At 31.6% G+C, this 9,990-nt stretch overlaps 1 protein-coding gene across 1 annotated transcript; it reads right to left on the bottom strand.

Annotated features, from left to right (window-relative positions):
- Window positions 1-4,332: 4,332 nt before the first annotated feature.
- LOC148202407 (large ribosomal subunit protein uL29-like) lies at window positions 4,333-5,735 on the bottom strand. The gene is made up of 4 exons (XM_088108262.1): window positions 5,590-5,735; window positions 5,363-5,498; window positions 5,115-5,271; window positions 4,333-4,631 (listed from the first exon to the last, which is right to left on the bottom strand). Exons 1-4 carry the CDS (start codon window positions 5,591-5,593, stop codon window positions 4,557-4,559), a joined length of 372 nt encoding a protein of 123 aa, XP_087964388.1. The 5' UTR covers window positions 5,594-5,735; the 3' UTR covers window positions 4,333-4,556.
- Window positions 5,736-9,990: the final 4,255 nt, after the last annotated feature.

Below are 9,990 nucleotides of genomic sequence, written 5' to 3'. Positions count from 1 at the left end.
GGTGGTATTGGGTTATGCTAGATTGTTATAGGGTTAGTATAACTTGTGCTATGGGTTGTCGAGTCATGTATGTGTAATGTCATGTTGATATATGCATAAATAGTGTTGTTGTGTGAAACTATTATGTGATTGAAGATAGTGCCGAGTTGTCCAGTATGTATTTGTGAGGTGTATGCATTTATGTAGTTGATTCTCATGTTTCCTACCTTGCTATCATGAGATTTTATGACTGGATTGATGTATATGTGATGTGATTTGATGATTTCATGTATGGCCGAGTTGTTATGATTGAGTGCCAATTTGTTTAGAGTGTATGTGGTGTTTATTGAATTATTTTTCCTTACTGTTATATGATAAGCCATGTTATGGGTGGACTGTGTTGAGATAGTGGATTATATGTTGTCTTATGTACCCATTAGTCGTGATGAAAGAAAGTTCTTGCTTTGGTGAATAAACCCTGTTTTGGTGAACATACAAGTCATGCATTGGCGCTTAGACATTGTTTTGGTGAACTGGCAAGACTTTCGTTGGTGCATGAGCCTTGTTTTGCTAAACAAGAATCCTTAAGTTGGTGCATATGCCCGATTTTGGTGAATTGGTCGTGTCTGTTGGAGTACGGAAGATGACATATGGTGACAGTAATTGGTGGTGGTGGCATGATTTGTCTGGATTGGAGTTTGGACTTAACAATTTTTTATTGTGTTGTGAATTTGGTTTGTGTAAAGATGTTATGATCTTATGATTTAAAAGATAAATGTATTATAATAATTGTAGTATTATATGTATTTTTGATGTTGATGTTATTAGTTCATTCTTACATTTATGGTGATGGTTTCCACCTACGATGATCATATTTATACAAGAGCAAATGATGTTACAGAGGACATTGCTAATGATGTTGATGTTGTGTAGATCGCAAGATGAGTGAAGAATTATTTTTGGGGTTTTCAAACATTATTTTGTTTAAATAAATTATGTTGATGAGTTTTAGTATTCCATTTAGAGTTGTATTGAGATTGTTTATTAATTTCGCATTTTTATTTAAATTTCACGTTGACGTAATAATTTTAAAATTTTCACTAGGTCGTGATGATATCAAAGTTGTATTTTTCCTAATCAATACACGTTCTTTTACTTACATGTGACATCCTAAATCGGGGTGTTGCAACGTCGACATTGCGACATGTCGTCATGACAACATTGATGGCCTATAGTCACGGTGTTGTTAAGATGTCATCAACTTCCTCTTCTTCCTCCTCAAAAACAGATGCGTGAACTCCTCCACTGTCGCTTAGTACTGTCACGATGTTATGTTATTATTGTCATAGACATCTCTAGCGACACCACTACCTCCTTCCTCTTCAGTTATTGTATGAAGTCACTTTCTACCCAAATCACTAGGATTTTGAGAGCAACCATGGATCTCCCTTTGCCAAATCTCTAAAGATGGAGGGGATGATAGAAATAATGTTTGTATTTTGACGGATGAAGGTCAAAGGTGATTCCCCTACCTCCTCTCGGTTTGTGTATTTATGAGGGAAAGAAGATGAAAGAGTGAATAAGATTTGGGAGTGTATATGGAATCTCTGAATGGTAGTGGAAGGAACATTATGATGATGAATGGAGAAATTAGATGAAGTTGGGATGATGGCTCTCTAATGTGTAGTGTAGGGTTTTTGTGTGGTTTGGAGAATGATGGTGGTTGTCGGATGATAGTTGATAAAGACGACATTTAAGATCTGGGGTGCTAGGGCTTGTCTTGGACAAAAATAGGTACACCCACAAGCTAAATTGAACGAAAGGGGGAAAATGGAAGACATCAATTCAATGAATTTTGGGAACGAATGAAGTCACGTCACTCAGAAGGATGATCTAAGATAAGTAAGAAAGATTTGACACTTTGAATTGTAAAATTTAAAGATAAGGATTGAAGTTTTGAAGAAGAACCTGACTTGAAAGAAAAGTTCATATTTTCATTATTCCAAATATGCCTTACTAACGAAGTCAACCCCCTATTTTCATATTTTCACTTAAATTCTATTATGTTTAATCATGTTTATTCTTTTAGCTTCTAACCAAGTAAAAAATTAATTAATCAAAGTATTCTTGATTAATTATTATTAAATTTTTTATCACTAATCAAAGTACATTATCAATTGGTAGCAAAAACTCATTTATGAAAATTTCTAACTTTAATCAAATTATATTCTCAATCAAAATTAAAAATCATTAGACTCATATGATCAACATGCATATAGATTAAAACACCTTGCTAATTAGCTATGATGTAAAAATCATTATTTTTTACGTGATTCAAAGATAAAATACATACATATATATATATATACATATATATATATATATATATATACATATATATATATATATATACATATATATATATATATATACATATATATATATATATACATATATATATATATACATATATATATATATATATACATATATATATATATATATATATATATATATATATATATATATGAAAACTCAAAACAATAATAAAAAAAATAAAGACATTATTTTAATTTAACCTTAAACCATCCCTAAAAACTTAACCCTCCTTGGATGGAATGAAATAGATAATGCATGAAAGAAAAAGTAAGGTAGAAAGACTATAAGAGATATGGTAGATATAACTACATAAAACCAGAGTAGCTAATGTTTCATCCCACTTCTCCAATATCTCTTTACATAGAATTTTATTGGACGTAAATTTTGATTTTTCTGTTGATAAAATCTTTTATCTAATATTGCAATATCTCTTAAATAATTAAAAAATTAATCAATTTTAAAAATATTTGATAAATATTTTATATTGATATTTTTAGATATAATTAAATTTATTATTTTGTAAAATATCTAATAAATTATCAACTGAATTTTGTCCAAAATTCCAATTTAGCATTTGTTTTTGAGTTGTGTAACATATTTAAATTGTGTAATTGAAAACAATTCAGATTGTAGATTATACTTGTAATCAGAGGTAATTTTGAGTTTATGGATGTTGTGGGGATGCGGGAGGAAAAAAAAAAGGAAAGTATAGGAAGAAACAGTCAGAATTTCATTTTTCAGGTTAGTATACCAGAAAAATCGTATGAATTCTAAAGTTAAGGGACTTAATTAAAAAGAAAAAGTTATATATTTACTACATGGAAGGAAGATAATTCAATTTGTTTGCAGGACTAGCAGGCAGTTTAGTCATACTTTCTTGAAGAGAAATATAATTTACTCAGCAATTGATTTGATGAGAAAAAAAAATGCTATTATATAATTTCAAACAAAGTGTGCAGAAAACAATATCAATAAAAAGGGTGAGAACTAGTTTTTGACGAATATAGGAAATTGCGTGTATGCAAATGTATGATTACGGATAATAAAACAATAATTATCTACCCAAAGAAGAAAGAATTACCGGAATCCGACCATCATTTTTCCTAAATTCAATTAGAACTATGTAGTGAACATTCATTGAGTATATATGGTAGTAATAATGCTAATACAGAACATATAATTCAGTTTCCTTCTCCGTAAAATGCCAATTCTATCTCTTCCTAGTTATCTACTTCCAGATTCTTAATTCGATCAGTTCACACTTTATATTCTTAATTTGATTCCTACTGGCATATAGCACATTCTCCATTCACATGTTTAAGAATAAACATACGGATACATCACAGGTTCAGACTCAAATTTAAAATGGCATATACAAATATACAAATGCGTAACGGAGCTTAATCAATACATGACATTATGGTTCAAACTGCCAGTTTTCACAGATACAAATTTAATTAAAAAATTCACAGAAACCAAAAAAATGTAGTGTTTTAATTCTCGTAAAATTAATTAATTAAGATTTTAATTTACTTTAATTTTTCTTTGTTTTTCATTCCTTCAAAAGTCACTATTTTTCTCTAATTTTTATCCCTTGATATTTTAATTCACTACTTTTAGTAGTCAATATTCATGTTAAGATATATGAATGACTTTTGTTTTACATACTTTAAATGTTTGTGATTACAAAAGCACACATTATACTACAGCACTAGTATGAATCAGTGGGAATTATCATTTAACATTTTATTCAACACAATTTTTTTATTGGTGTCACAGTACTAAAGCTCAAAAGTTGGTAATTTTCAATTTTAAAGGGGCAAAAACAGATGAAAAATTCAATAGAGATCGAAATAAAAAACTACGCAAGGACTAAAATCCTATTTCAGCCTAAACCATATTAAGAATGATACAAGAACTAAAAGCCACTAAGCATTCACTAAACATAAGGACTAAATTAAATGCTTATGATAATTGTAAGAGAAATGAAGATTTCACATTGATCATTCATCCAGTGATACTCCATAAAACAAAAGGCCAAAAACAACCATAATTTCTCGAAGCAACTATAGTTTTAACAAATACCCTGGAAACTATGAAGGCAGACATCAAAACAACTCAGGTACTAAAAATTGGAATGCAGCCTCAGTGGCAAGCATCAACACCTTAAAATTTCAATACAAGTAATCAATTCTAACTTAAACTTTGATGGCATACTTTCTTAGTGGAAAGTAAAGCTCCTTCTTCTTCTCCCGTTCTGTCTTCAATGATGCCTGCACAAACCGAGAAGAGGGTGGTAAGACAAAGAGAATTTGATAAAACCAAACCCTCGTTTAGAAATGGATGCATATCCACAACATAAAAACTATAAAATAACTTCTATTAAAATTCATCATTTAACGAGACCTCAAAAATCCGTTAACTACTTTATATGAGACCACAAAATACGGTCTGAGTCCAAAAACATGAGACTGAAAACAACATGAACAGTCTATCCATGTTTGGTAGCGCAATTACAGTTTAAATTAAAGATATGATATCACAATACTACTGGAACCAATTATTGAGTATATTCAATGCAGATGCACCATAACTCAAACTCAAGAGTAAAGGTCAAGTTGGAGTATGATGCACATGTTGTACCAAGATCACAATTTAATTTATCGAGACGAAATAAAATCTAAAATTTCAAATTCTAGAAGAAAAACGACGAACAAAATTAAATAAAGACTTGAAAAAAATAAAACGAGTGAAACCTGGTGTTTGGTAAGGCGTCTGCGAATGGCGCGGGTCTTCTTGGGACGGAGGTCAAGGGGCAAAAGCTTCTTTGTCTTGTAAGCCTCTCTGAGCGCTGCCTTCTGCTTTTGAGAAATAACCGTCAACACCTGCGCTATCGAAAGCCTCACTACCTTGCTACAAAACGAACACAAAATGCAGTTTACAAAACGCGATTCCAACAAACAAAACAATCACAACAAACACTCAGAACGAGTTCGAATAGTACATTTTCGAGAGCTTGTTAGGGGCGCCGCCGGTGACCTTAGCCACTCGAAGCAGAGCGAGCTCCGCCTTCAGATCCTTCAACTGGTTTAGCAGCTCCGCCTTCGTCTTGTTCCTCAGCTCGTACACCTTTATCCTCGCTTCAATGGCGGAAAAGAATTAACTCAGAACAGACATGAAAAAAAATGGCACGAATCTGAATCCTTGTTACAACGAATTTCTTTGACTTACCCATTTCGTAGATCGACGCGCAGCTTTTCCGAAACCCTAAAGTCGGAGGCACTATATTAACGATGATTCGTTATATACAAGGAGAAGCTCCTTCGTGTTTTTTTTCTGTTCGTAACTGGGCTCTTATTTTGTTGCTAGTATTTGGAGAACTAGTGGGCCGAAAAGTGTTGAGAAAGAAGTAGGCTTTTTATTCCTGGATCTCACAATTTCTTCGCGCACTCCTATATTTTCAAAATAACAATTTCACTCTTCTGAAAAAAAGTGACTAACTAATTACCTTTCGAAATAAGTTTTTCACAATTTACAAACTATATTTTTAAAGTAGGATTTCTTGAACATATTTTCTAGAATAATATTTTCAGATTAATATTTTCAAAATATATAAAATTCTGTAACAAAATTTTCACAACAAGACTTTTCGAATAAAATTTTCACAATAAATATATTACCTTCCAAAATAAATTTTCTAGAATAAAAAAAATGAAGATCTCACGTGAAAAAAAAAAATTGAAATTTCATTTAATTGGAAAATTTATTTTATAATCACTTTAAATATATTAAAAAAATAATATATATATATATATATATATATATATATATATATTAATGTAAATTTAAAATATTATTATATTTTAGTTTAATTTTTATTAACTAAAATATCTTTGGAAATGGTTGTATTGAATTCTATAACTTAGTGGTAAAAGAATTTGTTCAAATAGGAAATAAGTTGAATAAAATTATATTAACAAAAACATAAGTTTATTGTATATTAATTTCATAGGATATCATATTTTTGTGTGTTTTATAATATTTTAATGTATATATGAGAAATAATAAAAACATAAAAATATTTTTTTTCATATTTTTATAATTAGGGTCTAAAGTAAATTACAATTATTAGTTTCAAATAAAAAATCAAATAGATTAGTAAGTTAAAATTGAAAAGAAAAGTGTTCATTTGATAATTAAGTAAGATAGGATAGGTATCCTATTTTAGTCTAGTGTTTGTTTATCCCATAGGGTTTTCCCGTTCTCATATGAGAGTATCTTTGATCTTATAGGAAAAAAAACTTGAAGAAGAGTTATTACAATTAAAAGAACATATAAAAAAAATTAAAAAGTAAACACTTGGAAGAATAATTCTCCTCGAGACTTATAACGCTCCAAGAAGATTAGAACTTAAAGGATATGAAGATGTTAAGACAAGATCGTCTAGAGAAACCTGATAACGGTTGAAAATACCATTATTTGTGATGTAATTTTGACACTAAATGCACCCTTTTCTGCTTAGAAACTTGCTTGAAATCATGTTTTTCTGTTAAGTTGTGTGAATAAGAGAGTTGAGATTGAATTTGATGGTTTTATGACTAATTTCCCTTGTTTTGGCAGGGAATGAGATAATATGGAAAGTAGAGATGAAGTGCCAAGGAGATGAAGCTTAGAAAGGCCTGGAAAAGCATCAGAAGGGAGGAATGCTCGAAGCTTGGGCGCCCTTTTTGGAGGCTTAAGCGCAGAAGAGTGTCGCTCACCGCCCGGGCGCCCCTTTTGGGGCGCTTGAGCGCCAAAAGCATGAAGCTTCGTGTTTTTTTTCTGTTCGTAAGTGGGCTCATATTTTGTTGCTAGTATTTGGAGAACTAGTGGGCCGAAAAGTGTAGAGAAAGAAGTAGGCTTTTTATTCCTGGATCTCACAATTTCTTCGCGCACTCCTATATTTTCAAAATAACAACATACTCATCTCATACTAAAACAACATCCGTTCATCACTGTGTTATTCTGCTATTGATCAAACTGCATTCATATTTAATTTTCTTTCTTTGCATTTGAAACCAATGATCTCGTTTTCTTTAAGTCTTTATTAATCGAGTTATCACATGATTGTCTAGTGCCGAGAGTCCTTTGGGATACGATACTTGGTCTTACCATTTTATATTACTTGTGCGATTCGATACACTTGTCGAATCATCAACAAATCATATAAAGGATTGACGCCACTCTCTACCCAAAACTTTAAGGCAATGAGTTAATGAGTCTTTTACCTTTATATACTGCTCTACTTTCTAATTTTATCCAATGTGAGACTTAGACTCACTTGGATTCCCAACAGAAACGTCTAACTATACGCTAACAAAAGGAAAAGTCTAATTATACATTTAAAAAAACATAGAAGCCTAAAATTTTATGTCTAAACAGTGTTGAACAAATAAGAATTTAAAGAAAAGAAACGTCTAGAAAAAGTTCATTAAACGATGTAATGAAACTTACAAAAATTTTTATAAAATAAGCCTTTAACGTTTTATATCATCTAAAGATCATATATTAAACACTTTACTTCCTAAACAGTATTTCTATCAACGAGTTTATGTGTGCCAAAATATTTTAAACACGCAAACATGCCTAAACGATTACCAACATTTAAAACATTTATTGCATGTATGAATAATACATCTTTGCTTGTATGTTTTGTTCTCTTTATTTGTGCATATCATTTCTACACAAGATCGATAAAGACGTTAAGAGATAGAAAGACATTTCAGGAATGTTTCCTTAACGCTTCAAGCTTTGTAGAATCGTACCAGCTACTTTTATAAAAGCTTTGATAAAGCACAATAGCTCTACAATGTAGACCCGAGTCTGACTACCTACATAAAAAGGCTATGAACTTTACATGAAAGTCAACTCTCAGTCTAACAGATCTTTCTCGAATAAGACAATATATAGATGATTGCATGAAGAGAAGACAAGAAGAATACATGCATATAAACAAGCTTGCTGTTACGTTGTTTCTCTTTCTCTACATCGTCTAACGCTTTCGTTTAAAGAGAAAATCTTTACAAGTCTTTCAAATTTTCTTTATATTAAAACTTATTCTCTCTTTAAGAGTTATCAAATTTGTATCTTGTTTAAAAAACCTTTTTAGTTGTCTTATAAATTTAGAAGTGAATTAAAACACTTGATGTTTAGCTCTATTGAGTTAAATGATATAGTTAGTTGACTAATGTTGAGACCATTAGTGGTTGATACTCATTGTAAACCAGGAGTGATGAAACTCGTGTAATCTTTGTTAAAGATTAGTGAAACCCTATAAGAGGTCTTAAGGGAGAACTGAACGTAACTTAGGTTGAAGCAAACTTAATGACAATCTCCTAGTTAGGTTGGGTCAAAACTAGAAGGAAAGTCACGAAGAGGGTGAAAAGATGGTGATGTGGAGGAAAAGGCTAAGTGTCTCGATGATAACTCTCAGTATTTGCATATTTTTCTAGGTTAAAACTCTTTTCTTAAGATTCTTTAGCTTTTAATTTTTTAGAAATATAATAGTTTAGTGTAAAATGTTAAAAATAGCTTTTAAATAAAAATTTGGTTAATTTTCTCTTTTTAGGCAAATAAAATAAGTTTTTAAGTAATTAGATTTTTTTTAGAAAAATATATTTTAGAAAATAAAGTAAAAATAGTTTTTAGAATAGGTTATATTTTTTAGTAATTTTTGTTTTAACTCTTTAATTCATTTTATTTTGTAGGTTTTTGGGCTGAAGTACATTGGGCCATTGGCTGATTAATTGGGCTGGTCTGCCTGCAACTGGAAATCTGTTGTGCTTCAACAATTTATTTGGCTGATTCTGATTGAGATGTGGAGATTGGGCCGCTGCTTGGAGCTGATTGTATCAGAAGAGTTGAGACGCTGGATTGGGCCTACGTCTTAGTGTGGCGACGTCGTTTTGGAGAATGTCTGACTGCAGCCTTTGGGGGTCATTTGAGTAGCAACTCATTTGGAGAAAACACAATCTTGCGTGCACATTCACTATGGAGAAAGAGGAACCCGCAAACTAGGGCAAAGAGCAAAGCGAAAGGCGAGAGGAAAGCTCCCATTGTTCAAGCTAGGCACCTGTCCGGAGAAGCTGACTGGATGTCGAATTAGCGAGAGTACTGAAGTGATCAAAGGGTGTAGAAGTGACCTAGTGATGGAGTTTGCAGCAGTTTTTATTTCTGTTTTGAATAATATCTTGGTTTACCAAGTCTTTAGGGATATTTCCTAATTTTTCTCATTCCTGTAACCACTATTAGCTTTATTTTCGGGGGTGGTTTTGAATTGTTTAGAAATTGTCATTTGGCTATTTAAAGCTACATTTACCATTAATAATAGGTGAGTCAATTTTCTCTGCATCAGTGCATTTACAATCTTAATTACTAACATCTGGTATCAGAGCCCCCACTGGGCCTGATACATCAAAGCAGCAGTCTTTGAAGTTTTGCACTAGCACAAAAAAATGACTACCGAAGGGAGCTTTGTCCAGCCAGCCATCCCACGTTTTGATGGTCATTATGACCATTGGAGCATGTTAATGGAAAATTTCCTTCGATCTAAAGAGTATTGGGATCTCATCGAACCTGGTTATGTAATTCCAG

The sequence above is a fragment of the Vigna umbellata genome, chromosome 3, assembly GCF_029865625.1.
Source record: "Vigna umbellata cultivar VRB3 chromosome 3, Vumbellata_1.0, whole genome shotgun sequence".
Lineage (NCBI taxonomy): Eukaryota > Viridiplantae > Streptophyta > Magnoliopsida > Fabales > Fabaceae > Vigna > Vigna umbellata.
This window is presented reverse-complemented; position numbering and strand designations above follow the sequence as displayed.